The sequence below is a fragment of the Oncorhynchus mykiss genome, chromosome 2 (genome assembly GCF_057628025.1).
Source record: "Oncorhynchus mykiss isolate SJ-2025 chromosome 2, ASM5762802v1, whole genome shotgun sequence".
Lineage (NCBI taxonomy): Eukaryota > Metazoa > Chordata > Actinopteri > Salmoniformes > Salmonidae > Oncorhynchus > Oncorhynchus mykiss.
This window is the reverse complement of record NC_143023.1, coordinates 85,702,812-85,724,348: the sequence shown is the minus strand read 5'-3', so window position 1 is coordinate 85,724,348 and position 21,537 is coordinate 85,702,812. Positions and strand designations below refer to the sequence as shown.

The 21,537-nt window shown below is 44.0% G+C and overlaps 2 protein-coding genes and 1 pseudogene across 5 annotated transcripts in view; 2 read left to right on the top strand and 1 right to left on the bottom strand.

The window, feature by feature from the left end:
* The window catches only part of LOC110498211 (chromatin remodeling regulator CECR2), a 55,290-nt gene extending 42,667 nt beyond the window's left edge, over positions 1-12,623 (bottom strand). For both annotated transcript variants that reach the window (XM_021574842.3, XM_021574851.3), the window contains exon 1: positions 11,866-12,623. In XM_021574842.3, coding sequence (XP_021430517.3) covers positions 11,866-11,985 — 120 coding nt within the window. In that variant the 5' untranslated portion in view covers positions 11,986-12,623. The remainder of the gene's footprint in view (positions 1-11,865) is intronic.
* Positions 12,624-14,702: 2,079 nt separating this feature from the next.
* Positions 14,703-19,706, top strand: LOC110498203 (uncharacterized). 2 transcript variants are annotated; one of them, XM_090210782.1, is made up of 9 exons: positions 14,730-14,790; positions 14,955-15,153; positions 15,489-15,531; positions 16,023-16,344; positions 16,602-16,724; positions 17,992-18,110; positions 18,752-18,807; positions 19,035-19,478; positions 19,579-19,706. In XM_090210782.1, the coding sequence occupies exons 4-7, from the start codon at positions 16,268-16,270 to the stop codon at positions 18,763-18,765; spliced, it is 333 nt and encodes a 110-aa protein (XP_090066908.1). In that variant the 5' UTR covers positions 14,730-14,790; positions 14,955-15,153; positions 15,489-15,531; positions 16,023-16,267; the 3' UTR covers positions 18,766-18,807; positions 19,035-19,478; positions 19,579-19,706. The 2 variants fall into 2 exon arrangements, with proteins under 2 accessions (XP_090066912.1, XP_090066908.1); XM_090210786.1 differs by lacking the exon at positions 14,955-15,153 and having other exon boundaries at positions 14,703-14,790.
* LOC118936424 (mitochondrial glutamate carrier 1-like) lies at positions 19,239-21,437 on the top strand (annotated as a pseudogene). Its single transcript, XR_005034309.2, has 6 exons — positions 19,239-19,258; positions 19,368-19,499; positions 19,582-19,770; positions 20,495-20,662; positions 21,015-21,084; positions 21,170-21,437. The product of XR_005034309.2 is annotated as a mitochondrial glutamate carrier 1-like (transcript).
* Positions 21,438-21,537: the final 100 nt, after the last annotated feature.

Sequence of the window (21,537 nt, the reverse complement as noted above, 5' to 3'; positions counted from 1 at the left end):
CTTTTATCCAATGTAAAAATAAAAAAACAATCTCAAATTTTGGAACATAAGACCGAAGAGAGATGGTGGGTCACAATTTGCATTTCTGTGTAGTACAGATCAGGGACCCATGATGAAATACCTTTACCGGGTGTAAATCCACTTCACTTAATGTAGTTCAATAACCCAAATAAATTATTTCAAAGTCAATATGTCCCGTCATAGCAGACACCCTATTCTTTCTGCAGACATCGTTGAATCTTAATTCAGGGCAGATATTTACCTGAGCTTTTGGAAGACATAGACAAAGATTTGACTGAAATTCTGTAATCAAACTTCACATCTGCACAGTAAATATGTGTTTGTAATGTTCCATGTGAACAGTTAAAAGTAGCCCTTGCGCATACAGTTAAAAGTAGCCCTTGCGCATGGTTTTTGTTTGGCATACATTTTAAGTTGACATATCTGAGACAGCGCAATTCTGTTACTATGGAATTACCCCATCTAGCTAGCCTCAGAGCTATGCCTATGATTTTAGTTCCATCTTAGAACATGTGGCTCTTTCAAGAGCTATGCTCAGTGTTATGATAGCACATGTACAATATACAGTGGGGCAAAAAAGTATTTAGTCAGCCACCAATTGTGCAAGTTCTCCCACTTAAAAAGACGAGGCCTGTAATTTTCATCATAGGTACACTTCAACTATGACAGACAAAATGAGGGGGACAAAAATCCAGAAAATCACATTGTAGGATTTTTAATGAATTTTTTTGCAAATTATGGTGGAAAATAAGTATTTGGTCAATAAACTTTTGTTCTCAATACTTTGTTATATACCCTTTGTTGGCAATGACAGAGGTCAAACGTTTTCTGTAAGTCTTCACAAGGTTTTCACACACTGTTGCTGGTATTTTGGCCCATTCCTCCATGCAGATCTCCTCTAGAGCAGTGAGGTTTTGGGGCTGTTGCTGGGCAACATGGACATTAAACTCCCTCCAAAGATTTTCTATGGGGTTGAGATCTGGAGACTGGCTAGGCCAGGACCTTGAAATGCTTCTTACGAAGCCACTCCTTCGTTGCCCGGGCGGTGTGTTTGGGATCATTGTCATGCTGAAAGACCCAGCCACGTTTCATCTTCAATGCCCTTGCTGATGGAAGGAGGTTTCCACTCAAAATCTCATGATACATGGCCCCATTCATTCTTTCCTTTACATCGATCAGTCGTCCTGGTCCCTTTGCAGAAATGATGTTTCCACCCCCATGCTTCAGGTATGGTGTTCTTTGGATGCAACTCAGCATTCTTTGTCCTCCAAACACAACGAGTTGAGTTTTTACCAAAAAGTTCTATTTTGGTTTCATCTGACCATATGACATTCTCCCAATCTTCTTCTGGATCATCCAAATGCTCTCTAGCAAACTTCAGACGGGCCTGGACATGTACTGGCTTAAGCAGGGGGACACGTCTGGCACTGCAGGATTTGAGTCCCTGGCGGCGTAGTGTGTTACTGATGGTAGGCTTTGTTACTTTGGTCCCAGCTCTCTGCAGGTCATTCACTAGGTCCCCCCGTGTGGTTCTGGGATTTTTGTGTGATCATTTTGACCCCACGGGGTGAGATCTTGCGTGGAGCCCCAGATCGAGGGAGATTATCAGTGGTCTTGTATGTCTTCCATTTCCTAATAATTGCTCCCACAGTTGATTTCTTCAAACCAAGCTGCTTACCTATTGCAGATTCAGTCTTCCCAGCCTGGTGCAGGTCTACAATTTTGTTTCTGGTGTCCTTAGATAGCTCTTTGGTCTTGGCCATAGTGGAGTTTGGAGTGTGACTGTTTGAGGTTGTGGACAGGTGTCTTTTATACTGATAACAAGTTCCAACAGGTGCGATTAATACAGGTAACGAGTGGAGGACAAAGGAGCCTCTTAAAGAAGTTACAGGTCTGTGAGAGCCAGAAATATTGCTTGTTTGTAGGTGACCAAATACTTATTTTCCACCATAATTAGCTAATAAATTCATTTAAAAAATCCTACAAATGTGATTTTCTGGATTTTTTTCCCCTCATTTGGTCTGACATAGTTTAAGTGTACCTATGATAAATTACAGGCCTCTCATCTTTAAGTGGGAGAACTTGCACAATTGGTGGCTGACTAATTACTTTTTTGCCCCACTGTACATATGTACATGTAGGATAACAAAACATATGTGTAGCCTTGGAAACGAGAGAGAGAGGGTGTGTAAGCTTGTTGTGAATGTAAGTCTGTGTCCGTGTGTGTACTGTAGGTTATCATGAGGACTTTTGGTTCTAATCTGGTCCCCCTCCTTCCGTCAACAGGGGGACACTGAGATCCTGTGTCACGCTCCCTGGCACTTCCTGGTCCCATGACAGCAAGCCCCTGGGCCCCATCTATCAGTGGCAGACTGCACTTTGATCACACTTCAAACCTGGGGCCGTCCGGGGGAGCCAGGGCCCAGCCCAGCAGAGCAGTCCTGGATTAACACCATCCCACTCCACCTTTGAAGTGCCACTCGGCAGCTCAGATGGCAAAGGAAAGGGAATTAGTGTGGGGTGTGTGCCCTTTCTTCAGTGTGACGGCGATCCCTCTGTGGGCTCACCGTTAATCAAGCAGAGTGTGTTTTAAGGGCCGTGATGCGGGACACTCACTGCAGCTGGAGCTCTCCTGCAAGGAGCTCAAACTGCCGGGATCAAACACACAGCAAAAACACGCTCTACACCCCAAGGAACCACTTACACTAGGTCAACCCGATGATCTGCACATGGTACAGATAGAACATGGATAAGACAAAGATATGCCTGGCCATCTTTGTCAACAATCCAAATCAAAGGGTTGACAGACTTATCACCAAGGAACTAAAACTTGACAAAGCAGCCTGGTAAACACTCCTTAGGAGAGTCAAATGCTTGAAGGATGATTGGAAGGTGAGTCAATGCTCAGTCAAGGGTGTGTCACATCCTCTAAAGTGCACCTTCAACCCCTTTAGCACTGTCAAAGGCTTTGCTGTAGCTTTCTACGGTAGGGTAGCTGGCCAGTGTGTGTGTGTGTGTGGCTATGCCTCAGGTGTCGCTTGCAGCGTCAGACTTGGAATACAGTGTCAGAGGTTGGCTTCTGGCATTATGACCCACAGCAGAGGAACCCCTAAGCTCTGCCATGAGCTCTGCCACACACTCAATCAAACAGACTCCAACCTCTCCACAATGGCCAAGACCAGAGAGCTGTCTAAGGACATAAGGGATCAAATTGTAGACCTGCACAAGGCTGGGATGGGCTACAGGACAATAGGCAAGCAGCTTGGTGAGAAGGCAACAACTGTTGGCACAATTATTAGAAAATGGAAGAACTTCAAGAGGACGGTCAATCACCCTCGGTCTGGGGCTCCATGCAAGATCTCACCTCGTGGGGCATCAATGATCATGAGGAAGGTGAGGAATCAGCCCAGAACTACACAGCAGGACCTGGTCAATGACCTGAAGAGAGCTGTGACCACAGTCTCAAAGAAAACCATTAGTAACACACTACGCCATCATGGTGTCAAAACTGCCATAATATGGGATTGACCCATTGTTGACTGAAAATATGTCCCGTGTTACAGTCAGCAGAGCCATTGACATGTCCTTTGTTACACAATGTCAGTGGCTCTGACAAACACAGGACATATTTTCACTCAACGATGGGCCAATACCATTCAAAGGAATGGACTTCAGTTTGTGTGCTGCAGCCATGAGCCTCTTGCGTCAAGAGAAAAAACACCCACACAATTCACAAACATTTGCTGATGATTACGTAAACAGAGCCTCTGTGGTGGGTTAACACAGCAGTTTGATTGAATGTGTGCACAAAGGTCCCAGAGCTCCTCGCTCCGCAGGCCGGCAGATACCCCAGGTAGAGCCAGGGAGGCCCAGTGTCAAAGGCCACTGCTCATTTAAAGCATTCACCATAGGGCCACGCTACAAAGAAAACAGAACACATGCTCAGTCAGTGATTCTACAAGACAGTCAACAGAAGAGTCTGAGTAGACTGGCGGATGCATTTGAAGATATAAGAAAAGCGCCCAGTTCTCCCAATCAATGCTCGTGTCCCAACGACAATGTGTGGCCTTGTGTGATAAGTCCTGCCACTGGGGCTGTATCTGATGGCTCCAGAGCTCCAGCAGACCCATAAGGCCATGTTATCAGGGCTGGCTTCTCTGCAGAGCCTCACTGCAGATACTTTCCATGCCAATGCCGTTAACAGCTCCAGGAGGGGTTCAAGCAGGCAGTTAGAGGGAGGGGGTTGGGAGGCCTGCCTTCATTGTGTGAATGCTATTCTCACTCCTCCTCTTACATGTCTCCTACAGGAGCCATCAATTGACAACAACACTCAAACCTCCCCTCCGACGCGACACGTAGCAAGGCACACCGTAACACAGGAAGACGCCCTCGCATCCTCAGGATGTGCCATGCATTCGCTCCAGAGAGCATTGAGATACAGTCTCATACCTGACCTTGAGAAGAACCAAAGATCGATAAATAAGTTGGATGCCTGCATACCACCTATCTGGATGCATAGTGAGTTGGTTGGAGCTCTGGTGATAGGACCGCCCATCTCGCACTTACTGCTGTGAAACCCTGGGGCCACATTCTGACACATTCAAAACATGATGGCCTCTGTGCTACCTGGTTATGGTCTCCATTTGGCCCCTGAAAACAACAACTCAACAAAACTGTTTACATGTGAATCTTGATTGTATTTATTAGGATTCCCATTAGGCGACACCTAGTAAAGGACCCATCTTCTACCACTTTGCCATTGGTAATCTACAGCGTCATACAACACAGGGAAAACAAGGAGGCACACACATAGCAACTGCTGATTCCCATGGTCACTCAAGTAGGAGAGCCAGCTGTGTTTCATTGCAGTCTCAATGTCATTGCAATCTCAATGTCACGGCCAGTCGGCCAGGTGTGACAGTTGGCTGTGCTGGCGAGGGGAGAGAGGGGGCTGGGCTTGGGAGACTGAAGTTCGACAGATCCTTCCCGGGCTGAGCTCACTGCCGTGCAGACACAAGAGCCCCCTGGGTGAGGATCATTAAGCACAGGAGATGGGAGGCGAGCAGCCTCATTCCTCCACAGCCACACGGGTAAACACATACACTTCCTCTCAGAGCTAGAGTTTCCTGCTTTACGCTGACAACCCAGTGGTCTCATTTCCCAACCATATCACACATCCTACACCAACACGCACGGCCCATTAACATTTAGCCTGCTGGCCCTACAGAGGAAAAAACTGTTTGACCAATGTGGTGGTTGGAGGAGGGACCCTTGGGACGTCCAACTGATGTCACCTCATTGAAATTTAAAATGGTTACGGTTAGGTACGTCCCAAGGATCCCTGATAGCTATAACCCGAGTGCGCAATGAGCTGGGGAAAACACCACGAGGCAAATGGGAGAGCAGGGGTGGGACTAGAAGTGCAGCAACATGAGTTTGGCACAGAGAACGCACAAAAGCAGAGACAACAGAACGGTGAGACAGGAGAGCAGGAATGAGAAACTAAAAACAACAGTACAGAAAAAAAACTTGCATAAGGAACATTATGTTGCCTACTAAAGACAGGGGAACACTGACTAATCAAAACATATCACAGAGAAGGGCATGCTTGACAGAACCATTTCGAAGAGCCCTTTACAAAACAGGCGATAAGTACTCCAACTAACAACTGCTAAGACCCAACAGGTGTATCTGACTGAGTCTGTTTCAGACTGACTACACCCTCTAAGCACTCAAGCTTTTGCCCATATACACCATCTCCTCCTCCCTTAGCCTCAGGTCCCTCAAGTCTCACCCAATCTGCACCTCCCACACAAACAGTAACCCCCCCTCTCCCAGTCTGAGTCTGTGGGGTGACACTCCCGCTGGTTAATGCCCCCCCTCCTCACACACTCTCCTCTTGCACACACACTCCCCAATGCTCAGAACACCATATTTCCCATCCCGCTCTTACCTGCTCAAAGTGTTATGTTGCATCACACTGTACTGAGACTGGGATGTAAACACGTCTGCCAGCCGCACTAAATACATATTAGTTTGCCTTAGGTTGTTAGCTGGCTTTCAAGGAATCCCCCTAGACAAGACCTGATTCTCAGAAGCTCATAAGAAAGTACCCTCTACTCTGTTCGTTCTTCTCTACAAGCCAAAATAAGGTGAGCCCTTGAAAGAGCAGACCAGTTAGGGTAGAGGCCGTCCCCAGACTGGAGACAGAGAGAGGGAGCCATGGGGAGCAGCAACAATAGAGTTGGCTGAAAAAAACCCCAGTGTATGTGCCCCCCACCCCCCAGCTCCCCATGTGAAACCATCTGATGCATGTACTGCTGCTTCACTTGTCAATCACAGCTGGGGGAGGGGAGAGTCAGCTCTTACAATGTGCCTGGGTTTGGTAGTTATAGAGACATAGTGCATGTGAAGGACTAAGAATGTGTGTATTTATGAGGGATCCACAACCTTGAGGGGTGACAGCAGGGTGTGAAAAGGATTGGGCTTGGGGTTAGCCGACATGGCCATGTGAGGTTTGCATGTGTGACACTGATAGGATGAGCAGTGGAGGGTTGTGCTGGGAGAGTTTGTGGTGTGTAGCGCAGCAGAGCTAAGGGAGAACTCCGGGTGGAGGATTCGGCGATATAATATTATAAAACAAACTGGGCTGATGAAAGGCTCATTGTTGTTGTGTGTGTAGGGGGTCCTTTCTCCTTTTGGGGCTGACAAAAGAGTTGTGCAGGCGAGGGTTAAAAGGTAAAGATATTCAGGATGAACGCAGCAACCACTTATCCTTTTCAAGATGCAGCGTTGCGCTGGCTGCAACATGGCCCACTGACCCTTCCTTTATTGACAGCGCAGATCCCACAGCCAACGTTCACTTCCTCCCAAAAACCACAGGAGCTCCGCTGAGGACGGCCCCTTTCAGATCAATGCCCCCAATTCAACACAGACTCAGCAGGATTTAGCTAAAGCGTGCTGCCCGTCTCTGACATATAATCCACACAGTGAATTAGTGGGTACCAGAGGGCCCTGTCTAAACTTGGGGAACATCCCAAACCACTATAGATCCTTCTCCCTAATCCATTTACTTTTAGTCAAGAGGCCTTGCTCACTCAGCTCCCCATTCTGCCAGATCTAATAGGACTAAATCTTCTTTTACAAATCAGGCGCAGGCCTGGGAAGAATAGAAGTCCCCCCCCCCAGTCCAGAAAGGCTGCAGCAGGCAGCAGCACCCAGTCAGCAGCACCTCCACCCTCCAGGGGGAAGGCAAAGAAAGAGCCACCATCTGGGATTTAGTCATGGTGATGCCAGGGCTGGAGTAGCACCGCTCTGGGGGCTGGATGAATAAAGGCTATTCAGCACTGGCACACTGAACATCACAACCCAAGTTGGTCGGGGAGACTCCCTAAGAACGAGAGGAGGGCTGGCTGTCACGGGGACGTGATGAGCAATCAGTACAATATGGAGGCGGGAGTTGGATTAAAAGTAGGCGTTGGAAGTCATTGGAGTGAAATACTTTCAATGGCTTCAGGACAATAAGCAACATACTAGGTTCCCTGTTCATTTCAGTTTGTTGAGAACTGCCAGGTCGAGTGCTGAGGGATCTTCTCTACAGTAGGTAGGTTGGCTCCATAGTGACCAGGACCCGTTTCAGTGCATCATCAGTGCAGATAGCACCAGATTTACATTACATCCGCATCCAGCCCTGCAGACTGGCTTCGTCAACCCAGCTCTTAAAGAGTCACCCTCAATGCATATTAGTACCCGGTCATTATGCCTGTCTTAAGTTTAATAAATGGCCCCAGAAAGAGCCCAATTTCTCTGCCGCTCTACAGATATCAGACACAGATGAAGATGTATGGAATCAGACAAGCTGCACTAAACACCAGCACGACACATATCTCAAGTAGAATGTTAGGCTCAGGTTGGCAGTTCTGGGGGTGGAGGGCACAATCTGGAGGTTTCAGAGGAGGCTCAGAATGCCTGGAGTCTGGGACTTCAGGGCTCATTTCACAGCCACATTGCCAGGAAATCAAGTGTGCCTCCATGGAGACAGAAGCAGGGGGACGGCCAGGTCGGCTGGGGCCTCTTCCTGCAGAGTCCCTCTCCCTCCGGCCAGGGGAGACTGGGAGCGACAGCGAAGTGTAACAGGGGAACAATGTGCAAGGAGCCGTTGTGTGAACTTGCCAAGAAAATCTCCATTATCAGCCACCGGAACAGTGGCCCGAAAAAAAAAAGAGCCGCTCGACAACACCACCTTCCCACTGGATCACTGGGTTTGTTAATATCCAGTTGGTAGCGGTTTCACAAGTACAAAAGTTTGGCTCTGCGACATTCATAAAGGGGCTCCTGAAAAAAGCCACAGTGAACTCTGCCCACTGAACCATTCCCTCCATCCTGAGCTCTCGCTACCAACAGCTTTATGACCAAGAGACAAGATATTAGAGCCATGCGAAGCTAAAGCAAAGGGCGTAACATACATTCTTCAAGTCAATCCTTACATGTTTGCCTCTCTAGCATGCTGATAATTTCCTCTGAAGAGATGACACTGGTAACAAATAAAACTGTTCTTTATATCCTCTCTACACAAGAAGTGCATTACTCAGAGGCTAGCATACCCTTTCCTCCCATCTGCCAATTCTGACACCTGGGGACAAAACCAGAATAGAAGATTAACAACACCCAATGAATGTGTCAGGGATAGCTGGTTGAAGCTCTCAGTGGCCACAATGTTGACCCTCCTGTCCATCCAGTGAGACATGCATCGCTGTGTCCACAATGCTGGACGGAGAGAATGTCATGTAATGTTGACACTGCGACCAAGCTCAACCCAAATCACCTGGGCGCTCGATACCAGAGGAAAGACCATTCTGTCAGGGGAATGACAGCCACTTCCAGCATCGCTCCAACCCAACTCTTAGGAAACCCAACCTCAATGCTCACACTGCACAGAGCTAAGTGCCACCAAGACACAGACAGAGCACAAGTACAAACACAGGAAATCAGTATCTAAGATTTTTGGTGGTAGAGTTCAAAGAAACAGTCTGGTTACATCTTCTATATAAAATAATGTTAATCAACTTCTAGAAGTTTGGTGAGACTGGCCAATATTGAATTTCAGAGAAATAGGCTATTTCAATCCTAAATAGAGGTGTGTTAGACTACTTATTGAGACAACGGTGTTCTGAATCCATGTCACTGTAGGTCTGCTTGGTGAAACCATGGTATCTCATGATATGCAGCATGAATGCAAAATAAAAATGTTTGACAAGAGTACCCCCTCCTGCCTAAACACAGAGCACCAGTGTTCACTGAGCCCCAGGAGGAATCATTCAGAGGAACCCCTCTCTCCTCAACCCTACTGTGAACTATGGAGTTGATCCAAACAGGTCAAACATGGTTAGAACATCCTAGCTGTATAGCCACATATCCTCAAGGCTTCACATAGATATAATGAGCCTTATAAACTAGATCTTGCATCAGAGAAATGGCCCTAAAGGCTAAAATATATATAATTAGCTCCTTAAAAGGAAAATCTAGTATGGTCTGAGCAACAGTTGATTTAGGCTACATATGTATGTATACACATGCTGGTGACTACAGAAAGAGCTTGAGGTGATCTCCTAAAGCGCTTTCGTTCTCTGTCCAGTGAAACGCAGGCCTTCATCTGAGCTGATCATTTACTCTGGCGCGGTCATACGATCACATCCCAGGCAAGGCCACATCAAAGACACTAGATCCTCTTAGACCTGGATTTGTGTGCTATTTACTAACAAGCCATCTGATTTTTTCAGCAGTCGTTTAAGAGCACACATTAGGGCTAAGTACAAACCAAACGAGGAACAACAGAGCCATCCACTAAGCTCTGTTCCATTACAGGCCAGGTAATGAAGCACATAAGATCATCCAGGGCCACAATTCACTGATGGGGCTTAGTTTGTCCCAAATAGTGAGGAAAACTGGCAACCTTTCAGCTCAGTTCCATTTGGGCCAGTGTATAAATAGCCTACCTGTGTAAGATTTTCAGACTAACCTTGCTTGAACAGAGGTTCAATAAAGAAAAATGCTATTCGTAATGTCCAAATGTCAGAGCCCCTAAACATAATGTAACGTGATGCAATGAAAATTGGTTCGGTTGAGTGAGATCATGTAGTCCAAGGCTTATACTACCCTGGTCCATGAAGATGTGACAATGACATTTGATCAGTCTAGGCTTAGATTTGTATTATCATCATCCACTGCATATTTACACTAGAGAGAGCTTGATTCTTTATAGACTGGGAAACAAGAGATTGTCCTCTAGCAATTAAGAGTGACAAAATTACAGATTTCAGTATGTACACTCTACCTCTTACATAATCCCAATAGTATTTCTGAAATGTAGGTAGGTACATTTTCACCACTTCAAATTATATTTACAGATGTAGAAGTCATTGGCTATATCAATAAATTGAAGAGCTTTAACATTTATTCAGATATATAGCCTACCTTCAACTTTATTATTGACTAGAGCACAATAGAAGTGTGACCTTGGACAACCAAGAGTGCGCCCGATTAAGACGTCAAATCGGTGGGTTTATGGTGAGCATTTGCGCAGGACCAATATGATATTAAACCTCATTATCATAGATTCCGTTACTGATATGCGTCACGGATTAGGCAATCCATCAAATAAAATGTTTCTTGAAATCAGATACAGTGGCAGCACATGTGATCTGTGTCTAGTGACCGGGTTAAAGATTGATACAATAATTCACGCGCACCCGCGTAAAACTAAACGTTGCAGATCGATCAAACCCGAGTTCTACAGAATCGAGACGTTTTCATCATGATATCGCTCGCGGAAAAAAATATACACAATACCAACTTTACTATAAACTAGAGGTGAAGCTTAGCCAGCCCCCCATGCACCGACTCCAATGTACACTGACGCTCTAGAGACGAATTTATTTTAGCTTCACATAAAGCAAGCATTTGAACGACTGCTTCATCATAGTAACGTTAAAACATTCGAACGAATGAAAATGCCAGAATGGCAAATGTTACCCTGACTACCCCGTCCAGATAGCATGCTAGACAATTAATTCGAAACTCTCGTCATGAACTTGACTGTACTTGATAAAAACATGGCATCAGCATGGCATCAGTGGATCAAAGGGGAGCAAGATAAAACTACAAGCAGTCTTTATTCACGGGTGATTTCTTTTGAAATTGTGAGTAACGTCAACGCTCTAATCAATTAACGTTATAAGTTACAAAACTAGCTAACGTTGTAACTTCGAGCTATTTATGGTGATATAATTAACGTTGTTTCAAACTATAAACGGTAAGTTAGCTAGGTAACATTTGGACAAAGACGTGCGATTTACTATGACTGGATGGCTGTAAACACGAGCGAAGATTTCACCAAATGAAAACAAACGGTTCACACCACATGGTTCTGTTTGGGCTGGCAAGAACTATCAAAATACAACACACGACCATTGCCAATGGCATTGGTCTAACTTGTTAGCTGACGTTAACTGCATTGCTTGTTATAGCAACAAAGTAATCGTATTTATATCATGAAATTAAACTACCGTTTATTTCAACTGGGACTTAACTGTTTTTCAAACGTTCTGGCTTAGCTAGTAGCTTACTAGCTAACTAGTTAGCAGCTAACTTGGCTAGCGTTAGATAAACACAGATAAGTTCTGAATAGATTAGCTAGCTAGCTAACGTGAGCTAGCTAGCTAGATCTCAACTACCCTACAAAACCAATTATATGAGCCAAATACGAAGGAAATTGAAATTTAGCAGTCCAAAAATAGAAAAGAAAATCTCCCAAATATCTACATGTAATTTCGAGAACTTCTTTACCTCAATTTCAAAGTCTGGTAGGTTGAATGCCGTCCTGAACAGCGAACAGAAATGAGCTATGGCGGGGACTTCCCACCAAGACTGGATCTCTTCCACAGAAATTGTACATCCCTGGAACATTTTCGGACCTTAAATTGTATTACTTTGTTTCTCACATTAGAAATAATTTCCTCAAGGTATCAGTGTAAAATCTCGTTAATTCCTTAAAAAATAGGACAAAAGTTGCTGTTGATGTTCCATCCAGTCAGTTGCCATTGCAACCCAGGTCGGAGAGCGCTTGCTACAATCTGTTTCAATCAGAATTTCACAAGCGCTGAACAGATGGGGTGGCGCTACCAGCGTGGCTCGAGGAGGGGTGTTCAGTTAGCTACTTACGCCGTGTATTTAAATATACAAAATCCTGGGTATCATAAATGCTTAGTGACTAAGCATTTATGGTACCCATCAACCTATTTGTTTACATGTAATTATACTCAAATTAAAGTATATTGATAAGAACATTTGATTAGCCGGTTTCTTTGTTTTGTTTACGATGCGGCCATCACCACCACCTCGACTGATAGACCAGTCCCCATTTAAAGGGAATGCTCGTGAATTCAGAACGGTCTTGCAAAAGCGCTTCTACGGTATCTACATAAAAATTGTGTGCGCTTCTTCTGTTGCGCGTCTTCAAGAGTTGAAGAAAGTAAGTGCAGGGCATTTACACTGGATTAAACGTGATCACTGTTTGTTGGATGTTTCTTTTCTTTTTTCCTCCCTGGATCAGTTATGATGAGTTAGGTAATAATATCCTTATTGAACTCTTATTATAGGCTAGCAATTAGCCTTTATATTTAAACTTGTAGTTTATATAAAACCACAGTTAAGTGTAGCTGTATTAGCTTGAAAAGCGAGGAAAATGTTTAGAATATATTTGTTTTGTAACGGCAATCTCCAACAAGGGTTTAAGTTTAATATGTAAAGCTGTGGCTCCCCCCATCGCAGAAAGAGAAAAGCGCATGAACAGGAGAGAGGTTGTGTGCGGTGATGACAACTGGCCTTAGACACTGTCATTTTGTTTCTCTGAACTGTCATTAATGGGCGGCTATCTTAATGGACTACCAAAATAACATACTATAATTCACCATTTATGTAGGCTACACAATTCGTAAAAGCTTGACAATGGAAAGAAGAGAAACAGCAATCATGCAATTTCCCGGACTACAACATTCTGTTTATCAACATTTTCTATATTGACATATTCACTAGCAAATGGAAACTGCCCTTTGATTGAACCTATCTGTATTCTATTAGGGCTGGGGTTGATTGAGCAGTCACCTCAGGGCTAGTCGGTGGACAGCTATCACAGTGCTGTCGATATTTTGATAGGCTTAGGTCCCCTGGGAGCTGCTGTGCCCCTTCAGTGCTGCCATGTTGCTAGGAGACAGACAAATCCCGACTGCCTGTTGTCCAGTGTGGCTGTGGTCGAGCTTAGGTAGCCTTACTCATTTTAGAACATGGAAGTTGTTCAATGATCTAGGCTCCAGACTATTTCAGAACATCCATTCACAACTCCAATGTGTGTGCCTCATAAAGACTATCCAATACCATTTCATGCAGCCCACTAGCATGTCCTAACATAGGTTGACCATCATTTTAAGATTAAAAGACCATGTATGATGAAAATCAATGAGTCACCTCAGTGAGCATGATCTTTGTCATCACACGTTTCTTTGCGCAATTAGGTTAGATTAGAAGTTTAATAGTCACATGTAAAGGGTTGCAGGTGTAATTACAGGGTAATTAAGCTCCAACAACCCTGGTCAAAGTGAAATGAAAATAATACAATTAATAATAAAGAATATACATAAATATAATATATACATAGATGATTGTGGAAGCACTCTAGTGGCAAGGGACATTAGTGTGTAAGTACTGTATTAGACTATTCTGAGTACTGTCTGGAAGGGTGCTCTTATAGGACTTTGTGAATCTAAGGCAATAGCAAAAGTTTGGATGGATTATGCATCCAACCCTAGGTTGGTCAATATCATACCCACAACATTGTCAGTGTTGATTTTTTTCCATTGATCCTCTGGAAACACTTGGCAAGTTTTTGAGACAGGACTCATTGACTCAATATGGCCTAACAGAGGATATTTGGAATACAAATACCTTACATAATCACAGACTACAAAATCCTCTCCATCTGGAGTTAAGGGGAGTCCAGGGTTTGTAACCTGACACCAGGTAGTCTGGGGGCCACATTTACCCACTTCAACAACTGGGGTGTGAGAGCCGCTCTCTCATTGGTGCTTTCTGAAAGTCCTCCTCTCCACAAAAATACCATCCATAATGCTTCCACTCTTTGTAAAACAACCTTTTCATTGTGGAAGAAAATAAACACAATAGGCCTAGATAATGAGATAGCAAACATAAAGACAAGCAATAACAGGGTTGGTAAGCCCTGTGTTGTTATGGCAGTAAACATTTAGTCCAGTCTGTCTCTGCATGTAGAATGTACACCTGTTTCCACCTGTTTTACAGTCACTCTGACCTTTGTACCACTCCAAAAGATAAGAACAATTATTCTATCAGTTTATATTTTTCTCTTGCAAGTTATGCCCTTTTTACATTTTCTTTGTACTGTAATGTGACAACAGATTGTAACACAAAATAAGAAATGTTTGTGAAAAAGTGATATTTACTTTTATGAAAAACTACTGCTGGGATGCAAGTATTTGCCATTGTTGTGACTAATTATCAATGTCAGAAGTTGTAGTCCCATTAACATAAATCAATACTAAAAATCAATACTCATATAAACCAGATAGTTGGAGCAGAGCAGGGTGGAGCTTGTTCTGCTTGACTACCATTGCTGCACACATTGTTGAAGTGAAAGGAACGTGGACAGCTTGATCCTGCTTGTGGGATGCACTGACAGGGGTAAGTTCCCCACTGCTGTCTTTCTCATGATAAAAACCTATTTTTCAGACAAAAAATGATCTATGTTGTCTGAGCTGGATGACCTGGTGCAGTTTGAAGCAGTTGGGGTTTGGGGGGGGTTGAAGTTGGCATGGGGTAAAGACTCTTGTCTGCGTTTTTGGCAGGGGACTAGTGTGAATGGAACGGAGCTGAAAGAAAGTTTCACAGAGCGGCTCAGTGAAAGGCATGTGCAGAATGTGACTGACTGGGCACTAGAAAAGACTGAGCTGTAAGATGAAAGGGATCCCGAGGAACGGTTAGGAGGATGGTTGTGGTGGAAGATAAGAACTGAGGAGAAATCAAGAGAATGGTGTCAAAACAAAGGTGAGAGATGGAGAAAGGTGAATTCATTATTTTTTCAAAGGAGGAGAGAAGCGAGGGTAGAGAGATGGTTTACAGTGGTAAAAAAAGACAGAAGGGGAAGGAAGGTGGGGAGATTAAGAGAGATTAATTAGGGAGCTGAGAAGGAAATAAGGAGAGAAAGAAATAAGAATGGAAGAAAGGGGACAAGAGGAGAAGAGGGTAGGTGGGAACACCTGATGTCGATTTTACGGCTTGGGTAATATTGTGCATAATAACAGACCAGCTTCTGACAATTATTGTTAGCAGAAAACATTTATCAAACCAATGTTACAAGTTCACATTGAATCTCTTTTCAGTCCTTTGGAAATGGTGGATCTCAAACACAACTAAAGGAAACTGGTAAGCTTGTCATCTTTCAGTTTTGCCCTCCTTGGTAGCTCAAATCATCTTATCCCTTTTAGCAATAAGATTAGAGAGACTAAAGATGTTATTTTTCTGTGTGGGAGCCACAGGACATTCTGCTTCAGAATTATGAATGACCTACTTGGGTACCGGATGTATTTGTGCTGACCTTCCACTCCTTGCTGCTCCTTGTCCTATGCCAACATGACAAGGAGTGGAATGGAGTGGCATGATGGCGCAAACAGATCTGGGACCCGGCTAATGAATGACCAAGATGGCCTTCAATCATAAGATCTATGGTCAAAATTCTTATTCAGTGTGTGGACGTTCAATCCTCTGCAATACTCTGAACAACTATTGCCATAAAGAGTTGTCCCTGCAGTTCAGAGAGTTTACAACGAGATAAATAGGACCTCTGTATGATACTGAGGCATGAGAAAAGGTAACCTGACCCTTGTCATTGGTGTGGCCTTGCTCTATTGGAACAGACAGAGACCACTGGTATTCCTGTGAGGCACAGCAGAGCAGGAATACTGGCCAGAGGACACCGGTTAAGCTCAGGTGGTGGGTGCCACAAAATACAGGGGAGAGGAACGCTATTGGTTCCCCACCGTGGAAGAACAGACACCACATTGATACCATAGAGGTGGCAAGTTGCATTTGTGCTGGAGACAGATGGGTCGATAAGGGTACGGTAGTGGTGATAACACCTTTGGGCTGAGCTGCTGTGCCGATGGGAGAAGGAGGAGGAAGGAAACCGAAGTGGGCCTGGAGCCCAATGAGAGACAGGATGGCTGAGCAGAAAGTTAGGTAACCCCCATTGCAATATATCTCTTTACCTAGAACCTGGAGGATTCAATCTAACAATAATGTGAAAGGAGGAAACATTTTGTGTTGCCCTATGCCAGCATTTCCATTTACAAAGTGTTTATGTCTGTGTTTTTCCATGTGTGTGTGTGGGTGTGTGTCTGTTTGTGTGTGTGCCTGTGTTCCTCTGTGTTTATGCATGGATTTGTGTCACTCGGGCTGCTTTCGTGGGTGTATGTGCGTGTTTCCCTCCTCCGCAGCCTCCCTGCTAAGCTGATTAATGGGGGCGTGACAGGGCTGGTGGGTGTGAGCTGTGTGTTTCGTAATGATCGGGCCAAGACCCGCCTACAGAACCAGCAGGGTGCCCGAGTCCACACCGGAATGTGAGTACTGCCTTGTTTTCTCGTAGCCAAAAAGTCCAAATTGGCTATTTCGTAAAAATGAATGAAAACCAAAATGAGCTTTTGTAAAATTGTATTTAAGGTTAGGCATAACATTAGCAGTGTAGTTAAGGTTAGGTTTAAATTCACATTTTAGGAAGATAAATTGTTTATTACTTTGTGAGTGTGGTAAGTGGTGATGACATACTGCCTTGGCTTGGTTCCTCTTTTACTTTGTTCACACAATAAAATAAAAAAGTAAATCAAAAAAGTAAATAAAGTACAGTTTATTGAACTGGATGAAAGAGAGAATAGTTCTGTTTTGACTCATGCACACAGTAATTGTTTTCAAGTAATCAGACTAAACTGAGGGCAGATTAGGTCAAATGTGTTTTTGAACATTTGCATTCAAAACAAGTGTTTGGTGCTGTTTTGGTGAGCGCTACAATACTGAGTGGCTTCCACAAGAAATCAGACAGGGAAAATAATCAATTCTTGACTCTATAGTACTAGTTATTGACATGCTTGGCTCTACTGGTTGTCTAGTACAGACAACTGTCTATCTCTATACATCTGTACACACTATGGCATCATAGCGTTGAGTGGGCATTGAGCCTATATTTACATTGGTGAAGTGAGTTACTGGTTGGCACAGAAGTGATCCTTTGGCATCCTGACTACTCATGGTCTTTTAATTAAGTAACAATCTAGTAGCTGCTAATGAAGTTTAATCAAATCAATGGAAAATCAAACTGTGAACCAATTCAAGTTAGAATCCTTAGTTGATACATCTATTTTTGGACTTCTAAATGAATGATATATACCTATTGATTCTTGGAGAATATAACTTATAAATGCCTCATGAGCTTAGTTCAACTGTTGTACCCCATCAGAACCCAAATATATAAACCTGTTTTATTCTGTTTGTAAACAATGTAAACAGTATCATGGATGGTCAGTCCTTGCATCCATAGTGCTGTCTATTCATTTAAGAGTGGTTACATTTCTACAGGCCCATCCCTCAGCTTATTGATTCAATTAATGATTCTAACTTTAAAGGAAAGTGTCCATCAATTATGTTTGTAGTGTGTAGCTGTGTTTAAGTGATGCTGAACAACCAACATTCTATGATGTAGGGTTTTGTTAAGATTGACAAGACACTGTATTGTAAGGAAAAGCAAATTACTAAATGCTATTCATTGTTTATGCATGGTCAATAAGCATCAGTTAAATGTCGTGAAGAGGGCACAACAAAACATTTTCCCCTCAGGAGACTGAAAATATTTGTCATGGGTCCCCTGATCCTCAAAAGTTTCTACAGCTGCACCATTAAGAGCATCCTGACCGGTTGCATCACTGCTCGACATCTGACCATAAGGCGCTACAGAGGTTAGTGCAAACAGCCCAGTACATCACTGGGGCCAAGCTTCCTGCCATCCAGGACCTATATACTAGGCGGTGTCAGAGGAAAGCCCAAAGCCCTCCAGTCACCCAAGTTATAGACTGTTTTTCTCTGCTATCGCATGGCAAGCGGTACCGGAGCACCAAGTCTAGGACCAAAAGGATCCTCAACAGCTTCTACCCCCAAGCCATTAGACTGCTGAACAATTCATAAAATCACCACCAGACAATTTACCTTGACCCCCCCCTTTTGTACACTGCTGCTACTCGCTGTTTGTTTGTTATCTATGCATAGTCACTTCGCCCCCACCTACATGTACAGACTACCTCAACTATCCTGTACCCCTGCACACTGACTTGGTACCGGTGCCCCCTGTATATAGCCTCGTTATTGTTTTTCTTATTGTGTTACTTTTTATATTAGTCTACATGGTAAATATTTTCTTCCTCTTAAGCTGCACTGTTGGTCAAGGGCTTGTAAGTAAGCATTTCACAGTAAAGGCTACACTTGTTGTATTTGGTGCATGTGACAAATAAAGTTTGATTTGATTTATAAGATATATCATGAATATATCAGAAAGTTCACCCAAACTGATTTTTACCTGAATACTTCTCCTTTTGATGTGAAGGCTGGACTGTTTGACGAAGACAGTAAAGATGGAAGGCTACTTTGGGATATATCGAGGTACTATTTCCCTGGATTAATGTAATGTACAATTCTGTGTTGAGTGTAGCTGACACGGCCTAAATTGAAATAACTGCTATAAACCATGTATTATACCCTTTGAAAGTATTGAGCACCTAGAGTTATTAACTAGCCTAGAGCTAATCATATGAAAGTGCAGGGGACGTTTTTTTAATGACGTTAACTGTAGATTGTGTTGTTATAATCCATTACTATTTTTTCCGCAGGTGCAGCAGTGAATCTCACTCGTCGCACCAGAGAATGCCATTAAACTGGCAGCAAATTATATCTTCAGACAGAAGCTCTCCAAGGACGGGAAACTAACTTTTTGTCCTAGCACAGCACTTACACTTTTAACTATTTAACTGAAACATAAATTGACATACCTTAGAGTAGTTTTTTATCCATCAAGTTAACATAACATTCATGTAATGAAGTCAGACGAACTAAGGTGCTATTGCTACAGTAAACTGTCTCATTTTATCAGGGGTAGTGCCATTATTGTTATTATTGCTATGTGTCTATTTATTAGTCTGTTAACCCTGTCATTTGGCCCACAGGAAGTTGCCCCTGTGGGGGGAGATACTGGCAGGATGCGGTGCGGAGACCTGCCAGATGATAGTGACCACACCCATGGAGATGCTCAAGATCCATTTGCAGGACGCAGGAAGGTTGTTTGAGTTCTGTGAACCGTTTGTCCTTAGGCCAACCACATCTCAGACTGCTGCTGAAGTTTTTTTTGCACTGATGTGATGTGTGTGTGTGTGACAGCTGACATAAGCATAGTGGTCCAAGCAGAGTGGTCCAAGCACACACTGCAGCTTCTGGTCCAGCTCCTGGTCCATCTCCTCCAGCCCAGCCTGCCCCTCCACCTCGGACCCCTGCCGTCCGTATTACCCTGGAGCTACTGAAGACACGTGGCCTGCCAGGCCTCTACCGGGGAGCAGGAGCCACACTGATGAGGTGTGACACTCTATCTCTCTCTCTGCCTCTGACAAATCCACATAGGCAAATAGCATAGAAAGTGAAAAGCTAAAGGAAAGAATGATATTATACAAATTGTACGTGTCAAAGAAACGCACACACTCAATCACTCACTCACTCCCTGTGGTACAAGCACACAACAGGAGGTTGAGGCCCCGTAATTGGGGAGGATGGGCTCGTGTTAATGGCTGGAGCGGAATCAGTGGAACGGTATCAAATACTGTACATTAAACACATGGTTCCAGGTGTTAGATGCCATTCCATTCGCACCGTTCCGTACATCAATATGACCCGTCCTCCCCTCAGCAGCCTCCTGTGAAGCACACACACACACATTTCTCTTGTTCAGTTCGGAATGACGTAATCCTGAACTGACTGAACTGAGGTAACCTGCTAGATTCACTGTCAGGCCTGATTTGACTCATTACTGGTGATTAGTTTGTGGCAAAGACTTTGATTTACTTCTTGTAAAGGCTGCCTGATTTACATATACCACATATTGCATCGCTCCGTTCAATATTTTGTATTTCTGTTGATACGTTTGTCTTTTACATATGTACAGTACTTACTGTATGTGTGGTCTGGCACCTTGGCTAATCAAGGCCAACATAAATCAATAGGTTTCTGCAGTTATTGTATGTCTGGCAGGCTGAATCTAGCTGTGGACCGACTGAAACATGCCTGCGTTCTTTTCGTATTCCAGGGATTTTCCTTTCTCTATGATCTACTTCCCGCTGTTCACCAACCTGAACACGCTGGGAAGGGCCGAGTAGTCATGGAGACTTGCAGGAGCGGGCCCCATTCCTGCAGTCCTTCACTGCAGGCTGCACAGCCGGATCAGTGGCAGCTGTAGCTGTCACACCACTTGACGGTGAGAGACAGAGGCAGGGAAGGGCTGGGGGAGCCCCATAAAGGAGAGATAAACCACTGTATTCAGTAGCAGTGCATGTCATTCAGTCCTAAATGTTAATGTCCACAATAAGACCATCTAATCTGTAGATGTCATACAGGAGCAGTTTGTAAGGGCTGATTCCTGTGTTGGGTTGGGATTGCAAAGGCTATTTAATTTGATTAGCGGATTACAATTCAATTATACCATGAGACCCCAATTACAATGGTATGAAATACATTATCAATAACTCTGCAATCCCAGAGCATGATATCCACATTGTCTGTACTTTAAGGGCAGTTGAGTTTACATTGGTTTCAGTGTGTGTGTGCAGTCATAAAGACTCGTATACAGACCTTGCAGAAGGGGGAGGACACATACCGTGGCATTGTTGACTGCACACGGTAAGGCTTGCACCATAAAACACACATTTCTCCAATATGTATGCGCTAACCTTTGGTTGACAGCAGGTTTCTCACACTTCCATAGGAGGATCTGGAGTAAAGGGCCCAGCAACATTCCTCAATGGGGCAACTAGTCGCGCACTGGTCATCGACCCCCTCTTTGGCATCGCACAGGGGGTCTACTTCCTGGGTGTAGGAGAGCAGTTGCTAGGGCTACTGGGATAGCAGCAGCATGTGTCAGTGTCCCTTACAGTACAAAACATACTGCTTCATTCAGCAGTGAATTGAGGGAGAGATTACTTTCCATGGTTCTTATGCAAAGGCTCCTTGACTTTATCATCACTAAGGAAGTTACCAAGCTATCATGGTTTGACAAAAGCACTTTATATGTAAGTGACAAATCCATCAACATTTGTTTTTAAAAGATCAAACATTTTATTTACTAATGTTGTA